Source organism: Lupinus angustifolius, chromosome LG16, assembly GCF_001865875.1.
Source record: "Lupinus angustifolius cultivar Tanjil chromosome LG16, LupAngTanjil_v1.0, whole genome shotgun sequence".
Lineage (NCBI taxonomy): Eukaryota > Viridiplantae > Streptophyta > Magnoliopsida > Fabales > Fabaceae > Lupinus > Lupinus angustifolius.
Genome location: NC_032024.1, coordinates 18355916 through 18380119, shown reverse-complemented (window position 1 = coordinate 18380119; position 24204 = coordinate 18355916). Strand labels below are relative to the sequence as shown.

Here is a 24204-nt window from a genome sequence, read left to right as displayed (position 1 = left end):
TATTTATAAATATGTTCATCTAAATTGAACAATTAAATTATATTTTTTTATATTTTTTATATTAAAATTACACATATATTTATATCTATACTTTTAAACATGGTATAACTTCCACCATGGTATAATTTTTACTTTCTATTTTGCCCTTCATATTATTTAATTTTTATAAAAAAAATATCATATAATCATAATTAACCACCACCAACACATTAATTAATCACATCTCTCACCTTAAACTAAACATTATCATAAACACACAAAAATTATAATATAAAGTATATCAAGTACAACAAATATATTTTAATTATAAAAAATAAAATATATAAACTAAATACGTAGTACCATACAATATTGTCTAACAGATACAAAGTACCTACACACTAGTATATATAATAACAATACTTATATTAAAATAGTACAATATGAATATTATTATATAATATAATTAAATAAGTTAACATGTAAGGTTTAATAGGCCTTTTAGATTGCCTAAAATCTATCATTTTAAGGTTTGATCTATTTATAAAAAACTTATACTCAACCTAACTTGTTATAGGTTAGGTAGTACTAATAGGAATCAACTATCACAAAGCCTGTTCCAATTCTTTGTTCCCATTAATTAAAAATTGACACATAAATAAATAGAAATTTTTTAAAACTAAAATACTATGTTTTTATATTACTTGGTCAAAATTAATTGAACCTGGACGAGGTTTAAAGACAATATATGAGACAAAGAATATGCATCTATACAGTATACCCCTCAATTATAAGCGGTCACATTTATTTTCACCTTAACTATATGGATGAATAATCATGCCTCATAATAGTTCATGAATCACATGATTTTAGACCTTTTTTTTAAGAAGATACATTGAAAACGAGATAAAGATAAAGTGAACCTTTTTTTATACAAATAAAGTGAACCTTTAAATAGAAACATTCAGTTTCTAAAAGCTTTATGAATCGTAATTATGTTTCATTGCATGCATAATTTTCATAAAAAAAAATTGTGTGAGCTTGTGTTATTTGTAATCAAAATCTCAATATAATTTTCAATGATTGTGCATGATCTCATCAGTGAAACAAAGGAAAAAGTGCTTATCGAGAAAAGAAAAAAAAACTAAAATAAGTGAATGTTATCATATAAAACAATTTGTGCCTCACTATATCAAAGTTTTGATATGGAATGTGTGAGAAAATAAAAAGAAGTTAGGATTTTTATGATAAATAATTGAAAAAATCTTATTAAAATATGGTGTTTTAAAGTTTCTAAAATATTAAATGCAACATTTTACAAAAAAAATTGGTACTACCAACGATATATTCTTACCTTATAGGTGAGGAATTAATTTCTTTCAATATTCGTAGTTGTCTCTCTCAACAAGTGTCGCTTCAAAAAATCGAATTCATGACTTTTTTATAATTCCGAGAATCTAACAATGCTTTACATTACTAGAAGAACATGTTGTTAGTAACATTTTACAATTTACAGCAATGAATGAAGGACTTATATGTTACCAGATACCAAGTATATAGTTCATTTATCAAAGATTTCTTACCCTTTGCTCTACTTTCATTTCATTATGACATTCTTGTAGTGAAGGTCCATTATTTAGGTAGGTTTAGTTGTGTATGAATCTTTTCCACTAATAGAAAGGGAAATGATGATGTTCTTACTTAGTTTCGAGGATGAAAACGTTATTACAAATGTAAATAGAATGATGTAACATTTATTATATTATTTTTTGTTTTATTTTCATAGCACTTCCCTCTTTAGTATCGGAGAGGAGTCTAGCTCGATTTAGTCATAAGAATCTTTTTTATTGTTCCTATCATTGAGTCCTAGTCCCAAATTTTAGGATGTTCATTTTTGGACCTAGAGGAGACTCGTGTATCTAGAAGGCTAGGGATGAAAATCACATGTCTCAGCTTGGTGTCCCCAATCATGTCAATCTATTATAATGGGATATGACATAACTTATCTCTTTATATCAGAAAATATTTTATCCTTAAAGTAAAGTAAAAAATTAATTGTCTGGTTTAAAAAAAGGAAATAGAGTTATAATTTTTCTCTCCAATTATTTGATTGTGCAAAAAGTGAGAGGACGATAAAAATATATTTACCAAATTACATAAACATACTTAAAAGTGAGAGTTTAGATATAACTTTAATAAAATTATTAGTATCATTTAATTAAAAGTGTTTATTCCAAATCTGCTTCATCATAGTTCATGAATCACGTGATTTTAAACTTTTTTAATAAGATATATGGAAAACGTGATAAAGATAAGTGAACCTTTAAATGGGAACATTCAGTTTCTAAAAGCTTTATGAATCATAATTATCTTTCATTGCATGCATAATTTTCGTGTTTCATATTATAGGAATATATCATACCCATAGTTTATTTTTTTAATGGATGGAAAGAAACATGGAAATATCAATTCCATGCAGAATAAAGCTTGTGTGTGTTTCGAGGCCTTTTATTCATTAAAAATTAGTAGGAGACTCGTGCATTCGTATCGTAATAGTAATAATATGTATCGCATGAACTTGTGTTTATAATGAAAATCTCAAGGTATTTTTCATTGAGTGTGTCTATTGTTTCCATGCAAGAATTACTCTCACATAGTGATCTAGCATTATCAACAAGGCGTTGGTATAATGATATAAGATATTGCTAGATCCCAAAAATATCAAATGATCAAATGTTCGATTCTTATAAATAACACTTGTTGAAAAAGACAACTACACACTCTAAAAAATGTTAACTTTTTCCTCATAGGGGTGAGGGGTACCTTGATAATACCAAAAACAAATAGGTTGAAACAAAAGAAGAAAAAGTGTTTAACTAGAGAAAAAGAAACTGAAATAAGTGAATGTAATATCATATAAAATAAATTAGGGCTCACTATATCAAAGTTTTGATATGGAATGTGTGAGAAAATTAAAATAAATAGGATTTTGATAATAGATATGCATAAATGTTAAAAATCTTATTAAAATATGGTGCTTTAAAGTTTCTAAAATATTAAATGAAACATTTTACAATTTTTTTACAGCAATCAATGAAAGACCACTATGTTACAAGTATATAGTTCACTATTCATTCATCAAAGATTTCTTATCGGAGAGGGAAGTAATGTTTTTACTTAATTTCGAAGATAAAAATATTATTATAAGTATAAATATATGGATATAACAGTTTTTATATCTTTGTTTTTGCTTTCTTTTCATAGCACTTTCTTTTCTAGTAGCGGAGAGGAGTTTAACTCGGTTTAGTCATAGAAATCTTTTTTATTGTTCATATCATTGAATTCTAGTCCCAAAATTTAAGATGTTCATTTTTAGACTTAGACTAAACAGGGGGCAAGCAAGATGAGACTTTGACTTAAATAAATTTTTCAACCAATTAGCAAGATCAGTAAAATTTTAAACTTAAAATGAATTTTTCAACCAATCATAAACAATAGCATATGAAGTGACAAACTTTATGAGACAGCAGATGTGTTCCCGATTTGAGACGTTTGAATAGAGCTACCATGTTTTCCAAGCCTTATAGAGTTTATATAATCTGTGGAGCAATGTGCTGAAACACCAGGAAGTGCCAATCCTAATACCCTTGCAAATATGCAAAACCAACCTTCCTTATACTCTGGTCCTTCAATGTACCCTATTGTTAAGCCTCTTATTAATTCCCAAACAGCATTCACATGTTCTGATAACATGAATTTTATTCCAAAGAAATTTCTATTTGGCTCCTCCTCCATTTCCTTTCATGATTATTTGTTCAAATAATAAACCAACAAAGAAAATAAAGTTAGTACTTTGAAGATTATGATGAAATAAGTAAATTTGATAATCTAACAAATATATTTACTTCTTTATTAACTGAATCTAGTTTCATTATCTAATACTTAATTTTGTATTATTAAATGAATGGTTGTACAAAAACATTAGAGAATCAGTTTTAAGAAGGAGATTTCCACATGTTTCATAGACCAACAATGTGTTGGTCTAGTAGTACAAGATCCTATCTCCAGGATGACTCAAAGGTCAATAGTTCGATTCCTGAGAATGACATTTGTTGGGAGGGGCAGTTACACACCCGAAAAGGATTAGTTTTTTACCCAAAAAGGGAAAATGATTAATTCTTTACCCAAAAAGGGTGAAAGAATACCTTTAATAGTGCAAAAAAAACAACTTAATTAAGCGCTATCGAAAAGAGATTACAAGAATGTCATAAGCTGTTATCAAATAAGCTCTTCCAAACACTCCCTAAAACTATATGCAAAGATGGTTTCACGAGCCTAGGGTATACATCCGTTGTCTCATAAATTATGTCACTGCATGTATTATAAGTCTATGATTGGTCAGAAAAATAATTAATTATTAATTTTTAACTTAAAAATATTTTTCCAACCAATCATAGACTTATAATACATGCAGTGACATAATTTATAGGACAATAAATGTTGTCCCATGACTATTAAAAAAAATATGCATGTAGAGATGAAGAAAGACAAAAGACAAAAACAACAATTTAATTCATATATCTTTTGTGCTACAATATTGTGTCATTCTATGTGTTATTAGATGTGATTGGTCAGAAAAATACTTAATAATTAAATTTTTAACTTACATCTATTTCTTTCAACCAATCATAACCCGTGGTATATGAATTGACACAAATTGTAGAGAAGATTCCGGTCGAATAAATTATAGCCAAAAGGAACCAAAAAAATGTAGCAAAGTCAAGACAGAAAATACTTTACCTTTTCACTATAGAAGCTGTTGTAGTAAAGACACAGTCCAAAATGTTTGTACAAGAATGTTTTGTCATCATAAGGCAACCTAGGCACAAGATCATTACAGTAAACAACTCTGAAATACTTTGGAACAGGTTGTTCCAAATGAGTTTCCATGAATTTTCCAAGTTGTCTATCACCAATTCTAGGTTGTCCAAATGTGTAAATACCAAGCAACTTTTCCATTATGTCCATTTCTTCATGCATTACTAGAATTGTAGGAAATGATATTGCAAGTGCTCCACCTAAACTATGTCCTGTAACTATGAACTTTGCATTCTTATGCTCCTCTAATAAGCTTCTTAGTTTACTCCTCAAAGTGTAGTATGCAGTCATCTCGGTTTTCGGTGGTGGAGTCTCGGAACTGGAAGATCGATCAAAATCAGAAATTCGGAGTCAGTCCCTGATTACAATTACGAGTGGAAATAGGTCAGGCCGCCTATCAGAGGCCTATTACCCGACCTATAACAGGTTAGGCCAGACCAAACTTTCTTCATGAACAGACAAGACTCGAGCTTTCTAAAAAACAGATTTAGCTTAACAGTTGAGGTTTTAGACCACCTAAAATGTATATTAAGTCTAACAGGTTGACATATTTAGTTATATTATATAAGAATGTTGAAATTATAATATTTTAATATAAGTAATATTATTATATATGTCATATTAATATAAAAATGTATACAAAAATGTAATTTAATTCATAAAATTAGATGGGCCTAACTAAAAGTAGGCCTATAAGTCCATTAAAATATAGACATAGTAGTCTATTTCATGATCATATAGTATAATAGGCCTTTAAACAGACTAACAGGTTAGACCAGACTTTTAAACATGTCAGACCTAGCCTTTGAAAAAAAAATTAAACAGACTAGACCCAGACTCCTATAGGCTATATAGGTTGAGCCTATTTAAAGCAAAGTCTGACCTGACCTGACCTGTTTCCGCCCAAACTACAATGACTCGGAATTTCAAATACATTAACATTAATTTAAGAGGTTAACCTTTTGTTTTTCATTTGAAGGTGATAGTAGAAGGTGGAAGGTTCAACTCTATTGCCCAAACCAAGTGCTTCTAAGAAACCCATGTGAACTTTTCCCATATTTGGTATCTCATACCAGGAATAATCAAAATCAGTAATCCAATCATAAGCATCAAAAAGTTCTGTGCCTCTAAAGCTGATTAGTATGAAATTTGCATCTTTGGCCTTGTCACATAGAATGAACACTTGAGTAGACATCTCTTTTTGGTAATCTATAAAGTTATGAACCAAGGAGTAAGAAAAGGTAGAAAATTAGTTAAATTTGATGTGTATATAATGCATTACTATATAGTATTTGTTCTATCATTTCTTACCATTCCAGCCATTGTAGAAATCCACAAAGTGCATCTGTTATTCAAAGACAATGTTACTTCCTTCCTCTTCATAGACATATGTAAGAAAATTGAAGGGACAAAACTTAGGTAACTCTTTCGGTATTCGCGATGTTTTTCGATAAAACGATAAACATGTGTAATAGCCCATCCATAAAAACATAACATGTGTAACAACTGCTTTTTTCTAATATCATCATCCTCACATTCCTCCAGCTTATCACCGGCAGTTTGTTCAGAGTTCCAAACTCAACATTGCCAACTAAACACGAGGGTTGTGCTCGCTGCGGGACTTAACCCAACACCTTATGGCACGAGCTGACAACAGCCATGCACCACCTGTGTTCGCGTTCCCGAAGGCACCCCTCTCTTTCATGTGTAGAAACTTACACGAGGGTACACCTCGGCGCAACGCTAAGATTACTAGTTATTTCATATGTTATGTTTTTATCGGAAAACAATATCAGCAAAGTATCTGAAGAATTTAACCTGAGTTTTGTCCATTTTATAATAAGAACAGATTCTAGAAACTTACCTTCCAATGATGATTTACAACTTTTTTGATAACTTGAGAATTCTCATAAGCTAACTTTGAAGCCATCATGCATAGATCCATCAAAGCCCTATTACCCATTTCTGGTTTCAAAGCTTCATCCATTATATCAGAATCTTGTGCTAATATTTGACCCTTATGCAGATCAATTCTCATATCCAAATGACCAATGGTGCTGATAAAAGTTTCTGTACCCCTTTTTGGTATCACTACTTGTCCTGTTCAAAAATGCAATTCTAGAACATTGTCAATTATGAATTCATTTTCAGCTTTTCAAACAAGCAAAACTGATAAGAAAATTGTTACAGCTAAATTTTTTAGCCACAAGTTTCAGACAATTTTTTGGGTATCTAAACATTCTTAAATTTTATATCATAATATAATATGGTAATTGTAGGTGACACGGAATCACAATGATGCAGCTGTAACGCAACCACATCAGACCAGATCGAACCGCACTAGGCTGCATCAGGCCGCATCGAACCGCACTAGGCTGCATCGGACCACATCGAACCGCACTAGGCTGCATCGGACCACATCAAACCGCACTAGGCTGCATCGGACCACATCGAACCGCACTAGGCTGCATCGGACAACTTCGAACCGCACTAGGCTGCATCGGACCACATCGAATCGCACTAGGCTGCATCGGACCATATCGAATCGCACTAGGCTGCATCGAACCACATTGAACCACACTAGGCTGCATTGGACCAACATCGAATCTAAAAAATATTTTTTTAATTACAAAATACTTCACATCGCAACAACTTCAATAACCATAATAGCAGTAACCTCAATCGTGACCGCGATTTAAAACACTATTACTACTACATCACATGATGATGTGATGAAGCAGGTGTAACATCTTTAATACTTTATCTGCTACAATCATGTATGAAATTAAGAAAAAGTTAACATAATCACATGATAATACTATTATCACATGATGATGAAACACTGTTACTTAATATAACCGTAACCACAATGATTTAAACCCTTCACATGATTTGATAAAAGCTGAAATTAAGAGATTATATCATATGTTAATGTAATACCATATATATAGAACTAGAATGAGTAGAAATTACCATGTATGAAATTATGAAGAAGACCAAGTAAGTTTCCATTGTGTGGGAAAAGATTAAGCATAAAATCAACAAAGAAACCAAACCATTGCATAGGTTTAGCAAAGAAACCAATGATTTTACGAACAATAATGGACATGAGTATGATCCAACGATGATCTGAAGTGGGACCCATGAACAAGAATGTTTCATGTTCTACTTCATTGTTAATGTTGTTGTTGTTTTCATGTTGTAGTTTTGTATCTATGAACTTTGAAAAGCATGGAATGTTACGAAATAGAATGTAACGTAACAAATCCAAAATGCCACCTTTTTCTGGATTCACTATCAGATAATGAAATCTATGGTTGTTATCATTTTCTGTGGACTTAGCCATGCTTCTTCACGATACCTTTTTGTCTTAGGTCTTTATATAGGGGCATCTTGTACTCAATATTCTTTATCTCGGGTCAATCACATGTTGCCACATGAAAAAAGATATATTATTGAGTAAGAGTGAGCATGACCTGACCCTATTCGCTTATCTAGTACGGCTTGATTATGGTCAGTATCGAATAGGGTCGGGTCTTATTGAGTCTATGGTTGAGTACGAATTTAAAAATTAAATCAAATTAATATTTAGGGTCGGGTAGAGGTCAAGTAGAGTCTATGGTCATGTTTGATGGTTTAAAGAAGTAATACAAGTGAATAGTAGATGATGTAATGAGATGTACTAATCTTTACACCAACGATATATATATATTATATTGTGATGTTTTTAATAATAATAATATAAAATCTGTCTAATTTACTATTCCTCCAATTTTTGTTAGTTCAATTTGATTTTTATATAAAGATAAATTCGTCAAAAGTTTTTGTAGACATTGTTTGGAGAATAATTTGATTTTTATAAAATAACTCAAAGGTCTATAAGGATTTTTTTTGTGGGATGAAAGTTTGGTCTAAATTTGTAACTAGAAAAATTACTAATGGGTGAAATTGTGATGGACACATATTTTTCTAAAAATATATTATAACTTAAAGTATTTTTTGCATTAATGTTAAAGGTTAACATTTTTAAAATGAGTTTTAGTTTTCTCAAGAAAATATTTTTTTATATTAATAACATATATTTTAAAATATTTTTTATAACCCTAACATCAACATCAGTATGGCTAAAAGTTCAACTTCGATTCTTGAAAGTGACAATGACAACCACATACACTAAAATGAAATAGTTCATTATATAATAGGTAGGAAGATACATTTGGTTATACATTTTTTTTAATATGATCATGCTTAATAAATATAATATATTAACAAACCATATATATAATCATTATTGAATCAAAAAAATGTTACATCTTCTTACTTATTTTTATTTTGGCCATCATGTACCAATATAAAAGGTCACATTCACACTTTAGGAGGAATACTGTATTAAAAAAGCACGTGAACATAACATTTCTGGTTAGTTCACCCATTGATATCAATTTATTTTCTCATTGACATAAGTCAAATAAGAATGACATGTGTTATATAATGTTACTTGTTGGGACAAGTTATTAATTTAGTAGTGTAAGACCTTATTGAATCCCTAAAATTGAGTGTTCAATTCCTATGAGTGATACTTGTTGAAATGAACAATCATGAAATACGAAAGGAATTAATTTCTTACCTAAAAAATGTGAAAAAATATATTTGGTAATACTAAAAAAATTTCCTCCACTCTCTTGTTTTTTGAGTTTTTTTATTTGTGTATATGGTTGAATAATTGTGGGTTGTATTTTATATTTTTGGAAAAATATTTATTGTTTTGCTTCTCCTAAAAGGAAACACATACTTTTCTTACTGTCACCACAATCACAAACAACATTTTTATTCTTATTTAAATCTCATATATTATTTTATAATTTATTATAAATCTCCATGAAAATAAGAACAACATCTATTTTTTCTATCATTTCTATTCTTATTTGGGCAGCCACAAACTCTAAAAGAGATTAATTCATTACCCAAAATGGTGAAATGATACTCTTGGTAGTACCAAAAAAAATAACACCTCTATACTAAATTACTAATAAGTGTCACATAAACCATTTCATTTAGCTTTTAGATGGAAATTTGAAGAAAATATCAATATTATGCCTTTACAAAAATTTAGCATGAAATTTCCAAATGAATGAAGGTTGAAATTTGGAAATTAAATTTATGCTGAAGATTAAATAAAAAGGTAATATATCTCAAATATTAAGAGAGCCATATCCTAAAAATATAGAGAATATTTAATACCTCTTTATTTAATAAGTAAATATTCATGGAGAAGGAGGATTTATAATAAATGTTGTTAGGAAAACTAAAAAACATTGTTTTTCATACTTGTACATTGTGAAAGGTACTTAAATTTGGTTTATTGAATTAAGGTAAGGATAATTAATACTACATATTACATCTATTCTTATTTATTTGTCTTATTACATGCTTAAGAGATGTAATAATTAAGTTACTTTATATGATATTTTATGTGTTTTTTCACTTGTTTCATGGTTATTATTTTGAGGGAAAAAATGTTTCAATCTATATTATATGAGTTTGATATACTGTCACTGTTTCATGTTTAATTATTATTAACTCTTTACAAAATTAATACAAATGAGTGGTCAATGATATTTCGATTATAACTGTGTATAAATTTTTACATTGACAATATATAGATATTACACTATATTATTTTTTCTCAATACTTATATGTAAAAGAGAAAAATGTATTTACGCCTCATACTTTTCACAAAAAGTAATACAAATTAATGATAGATTATTTTTTACACTCTGAATATATATATATATATATATATATATATATACTACACTCTAAATTAATGAAGCATTAAATAAAGTTAAAGTGTAAATCTATTCTATACATATAATGATAGACATATTTATTCTTTCTTAAGATAGAATATAAAAGATGCATGTAAGTATATAAATATGAAAAGAAAAAATATATGTTAACAGGAAGTAGCATGATTCATAATAAAGTACTATTATTATTATTATTATGAGTATGAAATTCGTCCGTGTAAAGATTTATACACATGTATTTTATCATCTATTATTCATTTAGGTTACTTTTTTTTTAAATCAATAACAGTTAAATACTAATGATAAATAATAATAGATGATATAATGATTGTGTATAAAACTCATACATTATGGTTGCATGCATCTTTTTCTCTATTATATAGTATGTATGATATAATAAAATAAATAAAATTTCTGTGGCTTTGGATTCTTATGGCAATTGGTGAAAACCCCAACTTTTTCTTGGCTATGGTGATGGGTACTGCATAAACCCATAATAAAATCATTAGAAAAATTGAAACTTGACATAAAGGGGTTACTTCAAATCCCTTTTAACTTTCTGGGTAGCAAGAATTTTTTGCCATGGAAGAAGGTGAAAAGATGGTGTTGTTGTTCATCAGTACTTGCATTATGGCCATTGTTGTTAATGGTGATACAGATCCAAATCATGGTTAGTGTTTTCTTTCACTTCACTCTCATTTTTCATTACTCTACTATGTGTGTGTGTGTTTGTTACTTTGAATATATAACATTGTGTGATAGTCTTAGCCAAAAAAGAAAAGCACTTATTAACTTGCTTATTTCACATAGTGATATTTTATGTATCCAAGTTTTTGTTTTTCTTTGGGGTCTTGAAATAGTAACAAGTTTTTCAGCTGATCTATTAAGTGGCTCTCATAAATTGTAGTTGTTACTTTTTAATCTGATTGTTCAAATAAGTTTTTTTTTGGGTGTGTATGTATTTGAGCTATGTAGCTTTTGTGCAACTCCACTTAATGTCATTTGGTGAAAAAATGTGGCTCAGTGCACGAGATTCACACTTAGTGAGGTCTCGGGAAGGTAGATGTATGCAGCCTTACTTCTGCAAGCAGAGTGGTTATTTCCAGGATTTGAAATCTATGATGGTATTTAGATGAAATCTACCATGGTATCAAAGGCAAAGTCAATCTTCATTGTTCTAATTCGACCCCCTTCCGTTGACTGTGTTATGTTAGTGCATTGTTTTAAACTGTAGAACATGTCACCTGATGTGGCCGCAATATTGTGGTTGCGGTGACCGCTGCAACTGCATCACACTGCAATTGCGGTGTGGCAGTGTGGCACTGAATCACAATGATGCAGCCGCAACGCAGTCGCGTCTGCAACCATAATTTAAAACACTGTTTCAGTGTATGCTTTTAAATAAAGCTAGAAATTCAACAACTAGATTACCTATAAATCTGTACTTCAATGCTTCTTCCTTGATTTTCCCTATTTTGCTATGCACTAGGTGATATATTTGTGAATGGTTTTTCGCCATGTTCCCTAGTAGTAGTGTGTATTTTTTCACAAACTTCTATACGCAAGCTAAAATTCTCATATATCTACGAATATTTTGGGAATCCTTGATTTAGTTGAGTTTCCTTCTTGATGTTTATAAATGTGAAACTGATACCATCAATAGCATGAATGACCGATAATAAAATCGTCAATGTTGTTGAACACTTTCTTAATTCAGATTCAAGAATAAGCATCAATTTATTCATGTATGCTTATTCGTAAATAGTAATATATTCGCGGAGTTATCATGATAGACGCATTCTGTATCTTAATTTGGTTTGGTAAATATATATTTTCCGAGTGTTTGATGCAGCTGCTGCTTTAAGAACTTTGTTTCAAAGTCTGAACTCAGCACCCCAGCTAGGTTGGCCTGCTTATAGTAATGGTGATGATCCATGCGGACAGTCTTGGAAGGGAATTACGTGCTCAGGGAACCGAGTTACCGAGATGTACAATCTCACTCTCCTCTTCACTTTGTATCATATGGTCATACTTGATTTTGGTGCTGACTTCTAATGAATATGATTTTGCTTATCTTTCAGCAAGTTATCTAACCTTGGACTCACCGGAACATTGCCGTACGGATTACAGTTATTGACATCTCTAACCAACCTGTAAGATTAAATGTCTCGTTAACAACATTAAGTTTTCTATGCATTGTTACTTTTGTCACGACTTTGTAATTTTTTGCAGAGATTTGAGTAACAACAATCTCGGAGGCACCATACCGTACCAACTTCCTCAAAATTTGCACCACTTGTATGTTTCACTAAATACGTGTGTTACTTTGCAGTTTATTTTACTTCTGACGCTATCATGTTTAACGTCTAACGTTCTTAATTCTTTTATATGCAGCAATCTTGCTAATAATAACCTCACTGGGACAGTCCCGTACTCCTTGTCTAATATGACCTCTCTTATCGACCTGTGTGTAGTTATCTTCTTGTAGACTTGTCATAGTGATACCTTTTCAACCGAGTCCGTAAGTAAGTCGAGTAATTTTTTTAACTTCGTAAATGCAGGAACCTTGGTCACAATCAGTTCCAGCAAGGACTGAGTGTTGACTTTTCAAATCTATCTTCCCTCTCCACCTTGTAAGATTTCGTCCTAACGTTCGTCTTCATTTAAAAAGCGGTGTAGATGGCTATCAACTTATTGTTAACATTACTTTACAGTATGTTCGGTTTTTGAAAACATTTTCTGTTTCCATTGTCTGTTTTTGTTAATAATTGCAAAAGTGTAACCTTGTTTTAATTCTTTTTCCTGTTTCCAAGATTTGTAAAGGAAACAGTGAAAAATTTTGTCGTTTTCACTATTTCGTATACATTTTTTTTGGAAACAGAAAACATAATGAAACCAAAGGGCATTTTGCAACTATTATCAAACGCAGAGCATGGAAACGGAAATCATTTTTGCATACCAAACAGACCCTAAAATGTTGATCCTTTTCATCTTTTTAATTTGTATGACATTTTTCTGGAATAGTTACCGTTTTCTATGTGCAGTGTAATAGTTTACAATATTGGATTGAGTAGTTTTATGACATTTTTCTGGATTTGTTACCGTTCACTATCTCTCGTATCATATGGTTTGAGTAGTTTTAAAGTTTACACACTCTTCAAAACTGAGGCTAAATTTGGACTTTGATGACAATTCAGGGCGAATCGGCTAAAAAATCCTCTACTTGTTGCAGGGATCTCTCTTTCAATGTACTGACAGAGGACCTCCCTCAGACTTTGAGCTCACTTTCGGACATAACCTCCATGTAAATATCCAAATTAGTGGTTTTTTCTGTTAATACTTTACATGGTATTGATTGCATTCGAAGTTGATCGGTTTTTATTTTTGCAGCTATCTGCAAAACAACCAATTCACCGGCACTATCAATGTCCTTGCCAATCTGCCTCTTAAAAATCTGTGTGTCTCAGTTGTATCATATTTCAATAGCTGGAATGTCCTTTCATATATTTTCATGGAAAATAACTTGAAAGTTGTATTTATTTTCTTAAATTCTTATCAGGAATGTAGAAAATAATAACTTTACGGGATGGATACCGAAACAGTTGAAAAACATAAACCTACAGTAAGCATTGTCGTTATAGGAAATTTGATAACTAAAGGTCTATTTGGTTAAGAATATGTTTTCGGTTTTCATAATTTAGTTTCTTGAATAATTGCAAAAACGTCACCTTTTCCTTTTTGTTTCCTGGTTTTTTGTAGTGAAAACAATGCTGTAAAAAAACTTTAAAAAGGAGAAAAAAGAATGAAAGTAAGGTGGCGTTTTTGTAATTATTAATAAAAGCGAAAATGTAAACATTTTCACAAACCAAAGAAGCCCTTGAGAATCCGGTTTTTATCATAACTTTTCTTAATACTTAAAAAATAGAACATATATAATGACAGGACCGGTGGTAATGCATGGAGCTCAGGACCTGCACCACCACCACCTCCTGGAACGCCTCCAGCACCTAAAAGCAACAAACACCATACATCTGGTGGTGGAAGTACCAGCCACTCAGGTTCCGGCAGTGGCACAAGCGATGGGGGTAAAAAGTCTGGTATTGGCGCCGGTGGCATAGCCGGAATTGTGATCTCCATCATTGTTGTTGGGGCAATAGTATTAGTAGCATTCTTTTTGGCGAAGAGAAAACCGAAGAAGTTGTCTTCAGATGTAGAAAAGCTCGACAATCAGTCCTTTGCTCCTCTTCCGTCAAATGGAGTACATGGTCTGTACCTTGCATACTGTTTAAAGATTTATTTTTTATGAGGCCATCCTTATTTTACATTAGTTTTCTTTATCGTATTCACGGCATCTATAATTTATTATTCTATTAGTTTCATTAGGTTAGTTATATTATCATAAACCAATGGTCTTTATTGACACTTGGTTCTGCTTCGTGCTTCCGATAAAAGACTTTTGCAATTTCATTTTATCACTGGTGGAAAATTTGTTCTGAAAGACTATTTCATCTATGTCCGGCTTGTCTTTTTTATTTTTTATGAACGACCATTCTCTATTTTTCTAGTTAGTATTCTTGTTCTTAGCAAATTGATGCTTGCAATTCAATATTTAGCAGTTAAGTATTCTCTTTTTCAGCATATTAATATCCAAATTAACAAGTTAATATTTTTCACAATGCAGAGGTGAAGTTGCAAACTTCTTCTCTAATTGATGTGAACAAGTTGCAAACTTCTGCCTCAATGAATCTTAAACCGCCACCTATTGATCGTCACAAATCATTTGATGAAGTCGAATTGTCAAAGAAGCCTGCCGTTGTCAAGAAGATTGTAACAGCTCCTCCAAATGTGAAATCATATTCTATAGCCGATCTTCAGATTGCCACTGGCAGCTTCACTGTGGATCACCTTGTTGGTGAGGGGTCTTTTGGACGGGTTTACCGTGCTCAATTTGATAATGGGGAGGTATATTTCTCACATGTTATTCATGAAATTCCACTCTAGTTTTTATTCTGGCCGAAAAGAGTATTTGTATCCCTAGAATGGTGTCATTTACTATGCAAGGAAGTATAGGTCAAGTCTGACTAATATCGATGCACAAGCATGTCGATGCATTAATATCCAACACCCCCTTCTTCCCCGAACAAAAAATAAAAAAGGTGAAGATTTTTTGTGTTTGATATGTCCGTGCGCATGTAGGCATCACATGTATAACCAATATCCTAATAAATGGCGTGGATTCTTCTACAATGGAGAAGTGGACCGAGTCGAGTCTACGGCATACACGTATTGGAACGTTGCTAGTGTTTTGATTTTGATTTTGATTTTCAAAAATTGATGTAGGTTCTTGCAGTGAAGAAGATAGATTCGTCTGTCCTTCCGAATGATTTGTCTGAAGATTTTACAGAAATAGTTTCAAACATCTCCAATTTACATCATCCGAATGTGACAGAGCTCGTAGGTTATTGTTCAGAGTATGGACAACACCTCTTAGTCTACGAGTTTCACAAAAATGGATCCTTGCATGAATTCCTTCACCTATCAGATGAATATAGTAAACCATTGATATGGAATACCCGCGTCAAGATTGCTTTGGGGACTGCACGTGCTTTAGAGTAAGTTGACTTTGGACTAATAAAACTACGAGACATAACTTACCAAATTAAGGTTGCCCCGCTTTTTAGCTTGTTGTTTCTTTCCATGATATAATATCTGGATGATTACTATTATCAAACGTTCGAATTCAGAAATGTTAAAACAGGAAGAAATAGTTTGGGAGTATAAATATGAATTTTGTTGGACCAAAAAAGAATATAAACTTGATTTTAACTTAAATCCACTCAGTTTAAGTCAATGAACACGACTCAGGGTAGAGAATTATGGCGTTGTTTGATTCATGTAGTCGACCCCACCTAATGGGATTGAAGCTTGGTTGTTGTTGTAGCAAATAGGAAAATGCTACATTACCGAAGTGATTAAGTTATTTTGCTTACAATATATGCATTTAACTGATTTTTAGCATGTCACGTTATATGAAGAGTCAATGACCTGACTTAACTCCTTTTTTTGTAGGTACCTACATGAAATTTGTTCTCCGTCAGTTGTTCATAAGAATATTAAGTCGGCCAACATATTACTTGATACCGAGCTTAACCCGCATCTTTCGGACTGTGGATTGGCAAGCTATGTTCCAAATGCAGATCAGGTGATTTTATTTAGGTTATTGGAACCTTGTACTGTGAATTAATGTTTTCACCATTGCATGTGATTGTTTTTTTCTTTCAAGAAAGCAAAATATAGTAAGTTCAGCATTTCGCGCAGAATTTCAGCATAACATAAGAAAACATGCTTGTTGTCAACAAATCCCGTTGAGTTGTTATTGTAGTTGTTTTTACACTTGAGAAAGAATATTGAGCCTGCTATTAGAATTGTTTAGGCTAGGCCTAACTCAACCCCAAAATGTCGAGAATGTTCTTAACGACTGAAACTTTTCCTTTTACAGTGCCATTAAACTTACAAAAATTGTTTAAAGTTCTAACTTTGTGTCTCATGTTCAGATACTGAACCATAATATTGGATCTGGATATGATGCACCTGAAGTTGCCTTGTCTGGTCAGTATACCCTGAAAAGTGATGTCTACAGCTTCGGAGTTGTCATGTTGGAGCTTCTCAGCGGCCGGAATCCATTTGATAGGTGAACCATTGCCGTACCTTATTGTAACAGTTTTTCTTCATTTACGTGCTACCGATTGGTGATGTGAACATATAGATATATGGTTTATAAAGTAAATGGATGTCTTGGCATATTTTAGATTAACCTTTTAACTCGAACATTGTTTACAAATATGAGAAGTGTATCAGGTAAGACACACAAACATAAGTTATTTAAGGAACACATGTCGACTTAAAAATGTTTTACATTTATCTTTTAATCTTGGTCATTCATGTAAGATCTGATGCTCTCTCATTTCTCACAATAATGCATTATCGCCTTATATGGTCTACATAGGAAATATATAGGTTTTGTATGGGACCCGAGTCCACTCATACCTTATTGAGCATTATTCGGCACAGTTTTAGAATTATGCATAATATCATTGTTTTCTCTGATTGTTAAAACATTCCATAACAGCTCAAGGCCAAGATTGGAGCAGTCATTGGTTAGATGGGCAACACCTCAACTTCACGATATTGATGCATTGGCTAAAATGGTTGATCCGGCACTGGAAGGGCTATACCCTGTTAAATCTCTCTCTCGTTTCGCTGATGTAATCGCTCTTTGCGTTCAGGTATCGTCATTCGCCCCACATTTTGTGAATAGGATGATGTTAAACTATTTGTTTTTCGGGATTATTTGAATTGGTTTTCCAACAAGGGAAGGCATCTACCTCATATATATGTAGCTCTCTTCAATAGAATTCCTTTAACTGCTGAACTTAGGGTGTGTTTGGCAAAACAACTTTATTAAACTTATTTTCATAAGCTTCTATGATAAGCTGATTGAAAGAAGCTAAAAATAGCTTATAGGAAGGTTATATGGGGGATTTCGGAAGAGCTTATAGGGAACTTATTTGGGCCTTCGAGCCGACGTATGATAGGTAGTAAGCATGTAAGGATGGCTTATGACCTTTGTATAAGATCTTTTCAGGTCATTTCACAAAGTTTAACAAAGAAGCTAATCAAAATAAGTTCTTTTTAGCTTATTTAAAAAAAACCTGTTGAGTAAGTGCTTAACCAAACTATTAAGCCAAAAGTGCTGAGAAACTATTTTCATAGGTCGATCTTATAAGCGCAAGTCAGCTCCATAATCTCGTATATCTACCACCAGGCCGGCAGATCCCACTAGGATGAAGCTTTGTACATTTAGGCGCCCTTTATGTACTAATGCACTCTAATTATTTTCCGGTGCAGCTAGAGCCTGAATTCCGACCACCTATGTCAGAAGTGGTACAAGCACTGGTTCGGCTAGTGCAGCGAGCTAACATGAGCAGGAGAACATTTGGAAGTGATCAAGGAGGAACCCCAAGAGGCAGTGATGATCCAGCATTACAAGAAGTGTAAATTGGAACAAAATCTTTGTATTGCTATAATGACTTGCACGGAAATGTAGTTACTAAAAAAAATTCCCTCATTTTGTTCTAACCCTTTAAATGAGTACCCTTTTGTGACTTAGATTGATTGCACTTGCACCTTTGATCAACCAAGTTAGACAATTGTTGTTGTATGTTGTTTTGAGTTAGTTCTTTTATTTGCAATATATCAAAGTTGAAGCTCAGATTAATTTATGGTACCTTAGTTTTTTTTTGTATTTCCAAGAGGAACTAATCTCTTTCGGGGTGTGTATCTAACTCTTCCAACAAGTGTCACAAATGTTCAAGATGTAGACCTGTCTGACACGTGTGTGAGTTGGTGTCGGACACATGTCAAGTCACAGCTAAAAACACACACTTGAGGAATTGCAAAATGGCCTTTTGGTTGGATTTCAGAAAGGTGATTTTCACCTTGATTTTGCAGTTATCCTTCAAAACATCACTAGTTGTTTGGTTTGGTGCAGGACCATTCTTGCCAATATTGGTAGCATGTTGGAATTGGGAAACCAAAACAAAGAAATACTTATAGAGAAGCACTTGCTATTATGAGATTTTTACATGGTTTGGAAGTTAATCACTTATAATCAAGCCACCTTTAGTGTTGACTCAGAAAAAAAACTGAAACCCAACTTTGTAAAAATCTCAGATTATTCACCTAGATTGATATAAGTTGACAATCATTATCCTTTGAGTTTAATAATAGAAGCAATGAGACACTAAAATTTTGGAGGTAACATTATGAAAAAAAGTTTGGTACAGAGCAAAGTTCAAAGCAAAGGAATTTCACAAACAACTAAGGAATTTTTCACTGGAACAAAAATTGTCCTGTGCTAACATAGTCTCTGGGGAAGTTGCTGAAATAATAATAATACTCAGTTGTAGACCATATACTTGGGAGTTGCACTGAATTTCTGGTACCCTTTGATGACTTTATTTACTGCATCGAGGAAGTCTTTCTCTGTTACTGTCTTTCTTCGAGCTCGAATAGCATACATACCAGCTTCAGTGCAAACACTCCTTATATCAGCTCCTGCAGAGAAGAACCAAAACCATCTCAAGTAAAAAAACAATCATGTTCCGTGAAAGTCGAAAATGGATAACATTTGTTGCTTTGATTTTTTATGTGCTTATGAAATCCGTGTATACGGGGAAGACTAAAAAGCAAGTGAGATAAAGATAAATATTTAAGGTGTTAAATAGGATGGAGTTGATTTATAAATAACAAAACTCGGTCATAAAAACAATCTCTAGAAGTAATCAAGGTAAGCGCAATATTTAAATGCAGGAATTGGGACAGAAGGAGGAGAGGAAGCAGCATAGAGATTCTTCCGAATAAGAACAAGTTTTAAGCAGAAATCACACTGCCCATAATGCTTAAACAAGCTTCACAAATTGATAGTCGAGAAGTACAATATGAAGTACAGAATGCCAATCTATGGAAGTGTTCTTACCAGTGGAATTTGGGCAAAGCCGGGCTAAAAGTTCAAAACGGATATCCCTTTCGCAGTTCATAGTTCTTGTATGTATCTTGAATATCTGAGTCCGACTCTCTAGATCGGGAAGGCCGAATTCAACTTTGCGGTCCAATCGCCCAGGCCTTAGTAGTGCTGGATCTAGAGTATCAGGCCTACAAATAGTGACCAAAAGGCCATAAATGATTAGCCCAGAGTTTAAAAATGCATCACTATCATTTTGATACTTAAAGAAAAGCGAACATAAATCATCTAGTACGCTGTACACCCAATATCAAAGGCTTCCAATTCCAAACAATATCATAAAGCATAGCATCAAAGAATCTATGAGTCAAAGAAAAACTATTCAAAAATAAAAAGATAATACTTAGCCAGTTTTAGAGTCTACCCAACCACTAAGTGTCATAGAAGGAAAAAACCCACGAAAAGCCATTTCCTAATAGTTCAAAATATGTCCTCATATTAGCAGGTTCCAAAGCTAGAATTTGTTATATAAAGCCCATAGACTCTGAAGTATACAAATTTTATCTCCTAAAGTGAATGTCATAAATGATGTAGACTAGAACATTTTGACTACAATGACGATCATAATGGCAGTGCACACATGGAGAGACATTCTTGTGATAACGTTCATCGTAAAAGCCGAAGCCACCAACCTATTAGTAGCCATCAAAACTTTGATGTTTCCACGAGCATCAAACCCATCAAGCTGATTCACAATTTCAAGCATTGTGCGCTGAACCTCATTATCACCACCAACACCATCATCAAACCTAGCACCTCCAATTGCATCAACTTCATCGAAAAACACAATGCATGCCTTCTTTGATCGGGCCATCTACAGGGCATAACAATTTTAGTCAAGATGACCCCATATCATGAAAATGATAATTAAAAAAAGCTAAAAAATGCATCTTAGGCATTCACCTGAAATAGTTCACGAACCATCCGAGCACCCTCACCAACATATTTCTGAACTAGCTCACTTCCAATAACCCTTATAAAACAAGCATCGGTCCTATTAGCAACGGCCCTAGCTAGAAGCGTTTTGCCAGTTCCTGGTGGACCATAGCAAAGAACACCCTTTGGAGGATCAATTCCAAGCTGAACAAATTTCTCCGGATGGAGCATGGGAAGTTCAACAACCTAACAGGGAAAAGTTTACAAATTTAGTCTCCCGTGACTTGATAGTAATGGAAAATCAACTAGAGTTTTCAACAACTTACTTCTCGCATCTTTTCAATCTGCTCCTTGCACCCACCAACATCATTGTAAGTGACATCGGGCTTTTCTTCAACTGTCATCATGGTAACACTGGGGTCAATTTTCGGAGGCAAGGGGATCTGAATCTGATATTTGTTTCTGTCAACCCTGCAATAATAAAATGAAGGTGTCAATAAACAAGCAGAGCATAACACTTAAGTGCCCTTTCTCTCTCAACAGGAAATGTTCTAGCATCAAAGTTACTGATTAAAAACATACCCAACACGCATCCCTTCCTCTATGTCAGTGGGGGAAACTTTGTCACCCAGCCCGACAACAAACTGCCATAAAAAATAAAATTAAAAACCAGATCGAATATTAGCCCACGGTACATAAAGAATCAAAATCATCCCAACCAATTGGAATCTTAAATAGCATATAATATAACTGCTTCGCAAGTGAAATTCTTCATTACAATAAGTGACATTCAATATACATTAGATACCTTAGCAATCTGCTTCACATTGATAACATATTTGGCATCTTCAGAGTTTGGATTTATAATCTTTGTGCATCTTGCGACCTGTTCAATAAACAATCATCATTAGCAACACTAGAGTACCAGACATATTAAAAACACTTCAAACAAATTTACGAAAATAAGACCTGAAGAGGCTGTTCTTCCTGCATCATTTGCTTATCGGCAACAAGATCCCACTGGCTTGGTACAGCCAAACCAGTATCAGACTCCTTGATACCTATTACAACAACAAAATGCTAACATCTAAGAAAGTTTACAAGTATTAACTATATGCAGTGGAAATCAGTAAAATACTATGAATACAATAAAAACAGTACAATCTGCTTGATGACTACTGATGATTGCAAACTAAAGCTACACGGTAATGAGGCATTCATTTACAATGAACTTAAATTTCCTTAACACAATTAAATTATAAATTAGTAGCCGTGCTGCTACCCGAAGATAAAATGCCTTGGTTTTAACATAAATATGCAAGCAGATGAAGTAAACCGGAACTTGAATTAGTGAATACGACCTTTATCACTATGTTCTATTAACGAATACCATGTTTCACATGTTACTGTCTGTGGAATGGATATGGCAAACGTACCGCATAAATCGTTGACTTTCTTGGCCATATCTTTGATTTCCTTCTCTGCCTTTTTTATACTTGTGGAATAAGGTCCCAGGCCCTGCGTAAACAAATATAATTATAAAAAACTTATAAATTAAATACACTAAATATGAAAAGACAACACATTATAGAAAAATGATGGGAGCAATAATGTAAGTAGTTTTAACCATTTTCTGTCGAACAACTTCAGAGAAAAGCACACATGAACCATACATAACTCTCGTGTTCCACATTACAGAGAGAATAAACTCCATATCATCGCTCCAAGTCTACTATACTTCAGTAGTAACTAGTAAGTGGGAGCTTGGAATTTGGAAGAGCTTATAGATAACTCATTTAGGCTTATGAGAATAGTTTACCAATCTAAACTTGTGAAAATAGTTTATAATCTTCCTATAACTTCTTTTTATTTTATTCCAATAAGCCTATCAAAGAAGCTCTTTTACGAAAATAAGCTCTTTTTAGCTTATTTCAAAAAACACTTATTTAGTAAGCAATGAATTAAACTATGTACCCAAATGCCCCCTAATTTGGGAATTCTTAACTAAAATTAGTTTATCAAGTGGTTGGAAAAGGTTTGGAAATTGCATAACTACAGAAGCAACAACAAAACCCTAATTATAAACCACCCCATTCATCTCTACTATGAAGTTCAAAACTTTATGCATCTACATCAATACTTATCATCATTTATAATATAATATATATAATTCAAAGTAAACACAAGCATCAATCACACAAAGCAAAACACAATCCCAAATAAAATCATAGGAAAAAAAACTAATTTACCCAAAATCATCCAACCCCATTATCAGCAGAGTTAAAATTGGTACATAAAACTAGGAAGACAGATCTAAAAAGCATGAAAAAGGGAAATTAGGGTTTTTGAATTTGGGGGAAATGGAAATTACAACATACATAAGTTTTGAGGAGAGCGATGTCATCTTCGTCAAGGGGGCGAGGATTCTTCTCATTCTTGAAATCGTCTTCATGATCAGTTGCCATTGATTGAATTGAATTGAATTGAATTGAATTGGAATTATGGGTAAAACAAAGATATAAACTTTGTGTTGTGTTGAAAAGAGAAATCTAAAAGAATGAAAAGAGGATACTTCAAATTTGAGCTGAAACAAAAAATGGAGAGTTGTGTTAAAAAATACTTCATCATTAATGATTACATTTTTTTTTGAATGGATGACCAATACTTTTTAGTTAAAGAACGGGCCGACAATAAACTGAACTAAGTCGGTATTTGTTCAAAACTCGATTCGTTATATAGTTCGATAAATTTGGTTCATGAACCAAATGAGTTAGACTTGAACTGAAAATTGAGCTCGTTAAATAAACGAGTCGAACTTGAGTTGGATATAGTTCGACTCGTTTGGTTCATGAGGTAGTTCGATATATAACTAATTTTTAAGTGTATTGAGACTCATTCATTATTTTTTATATTTATTGTTATTATATATATAAACAATATTATATATATATATATATATAACTTTTTTGCAGAATTCTTTTCAAAATTTAATTAATTATTTGAGTTATCTAAATGAACTATTCGAACTGAACCAAACAGCTTGCGAACTTTAACCGAACCGAACTCGAGCTAAAATA

The 24204-nt window shown here is 32.6% G+C and overlaps 3 protein-coding genes across 4 annotated transcripts; 1 reads left to right on the top strand and 2 right to left on the bottom strand.

Moving 5' to 3' along the window:
• LOC109329486 (26S protease regulatory subunit 7-like) lies at nucleotides 347-23592 on the bottom strand. Of its 2 annotated transcripts, XM_019563167.1 has the most exons (13): nucleotides 23506-23592; nucleotides 22564-22645; nucleotides 22097-22188; nucleotides 21936-22013; nucleotides 21710-21771; nucleotides 21454-21598; nucleotides 21155-21373; nucleotides 20884-21065; nucleotides 20207-20382; nucleotides 19617-19785; nucleotides 7965-7968; nucleotides 7083-7089; nucleotides 347-361 (listed from the first exon to the last, which is right to left on the bottom strand). In XM_019563167.1, exons 1-10 carry the CDS (start codon nucleotides 23590-23592, stop codon nucleotides 19628-19630), a joined length of 1281 nt encoding a protein of 426 aa, XP_019418712.1. In that variant the 3' UTR covers nucleotides 347-361; nucleotides 7083-7089; nucleotides 7965-7968; nucleotides 19617-19627. The 2 variants fall into 2 exon arrangements, with proteins under 2 accessions (XP_019418712.1, XP_019418711.1); XM_019563166.1 differs by lacking the exons at nucleotides 347-361; nucleotides 7083-7089; nucleotides 7965-7968 and having other exon boundaries at nucleotides 19465-19785.
• LOC109329483 lies at nucleotides 3475-7968 on the bottom strand. Its single transcript, XM_019563163.1, has 6 exons — nucleotides 7831-7968; nucleotides 6722-6957; nucleotides 6169-6202; nucleotides 5817-6066; nucleotides 4780-5176; nucleotides 3475-3777 (listed from the first exon to the last, which is right to left on the bottom strand). The coding sequence occupies exons 1-6, from the start codon at nucleotides 7964-7966 to the stop codon at nucleotides 3496-3498; spliced, it is 1335 nt and encodes a 444-aa protein (XP_019418708.1). The 5' UTR covers nucleotides 7967-7968; the 3' UTR covers nucleotides 3475-3495.
• On the top strand, nucleotides 11088-18935 carry LOC109329481 (protein STRUBBELIG-RECEPTOR FAMILY 6-like). The gene is made up of 16 exons (XM_019563161.1): nucleotides 11088-11338; nucleotides 12521-12656; nucleotides 12750-12821; nucleotides 12901-12966; nucleotides 13063-13134; nucleotides 13230-13301; nucleotides 13901-13972; nucleotides 14059-14124; nucleotides 14228-14290; nucleotides 14611-14933; nucleotides 15350-15630; nucleotides 16009-16280; nucleotides 16738-16870; nucleotides 17223-17359; nucleotides 17798-17954; nucleotides 18577-18935. The coding sequence occupies exons 1-16, from the start codon at nucleotides 11251-11253 to the stop codon at nucleotides 18724-18726; spliced, it is 2160 nt and encodes a 719-aa protein (XP_019418706.1). The 5' UTR covers nucleotides 11088-11250; the 3' UTR covers nucleotides 18727-18935.

What these genes read in the sequence shown, in the direction of transcription:
- LOC109329483 (XM_019563163.1), bottom strand. Translation starts at nt 7,966, where the DNA reads ATGTCCATTATTGTTCGTAAAATCATTGGTTTCTTTGCTAAACCTATG. An exon ending in TTGTAAATCATCATTGGAAG is followed by an intron (nt 6,203 to 6,721) that starts GTAAGTTTCTAG and finishes TTTGAATAACAG; the next exon opens with ATGCACTTTGTGGATTTCTA. An exon ending in TTTCTACAATGGCTGGAATG is followed by an intron (nt 6,067 to 6,168) that starts GTAAGAAATGAT and finishes ATAACTTTATAG; the next exon opens with ATTACCAAAAAGAGATGTCT.
- LOC109329481 (XM_019563161.1), top strand. Translation starts at nt 11,251, where the DNA reads ATGGAAGAAGGTGAAAAGATGGTGTTGTTGTTCATCAGTACTTGCATT. An exon ending in CTATCTTCCCTCTCCACCTT is followed by an intron (nt 13,302 to 13,900) that starts GTAAGATTTCGT and finishes TACTTGTTGCAG; the next exon opens with GGATCTCTCTTTCAATGTAC. An exon ending in CTCAATTTGATAATGGGGAG is followed by an intron (nt 15,631 to 16,008) that starts GTATATTTCTCA and finishes AAATTGATGTAG; the next exon opens with GTTCTTGCAGTGAAGAAGAT.
- LOC109329486 (XM_019563167.1), bottom strand. Translation starts at nt 23,592, where the DNA reads ATGGCAACTGATCATGAAGACGATTTCAAGAATGAGAAGAATCCTCGC. An exon ending in GAAAGTCAACGATTTATGCG is followed by an intron (nt 22,189 to 22,563) that starts GTACGTTTGCCA and finishes TTGTTGTAATAG; the next exon opens with GTATCAAGGAGTCTGATACT. An exon ending in GTTTTGATGGCTACTAATAG is followed by an intron (nt 20,383 to 20,883) that starts GTTGGTGGCTTC and finishes CACTATTTGTAG; the next exon opens with GCCTGATACTCTAGATCCAG.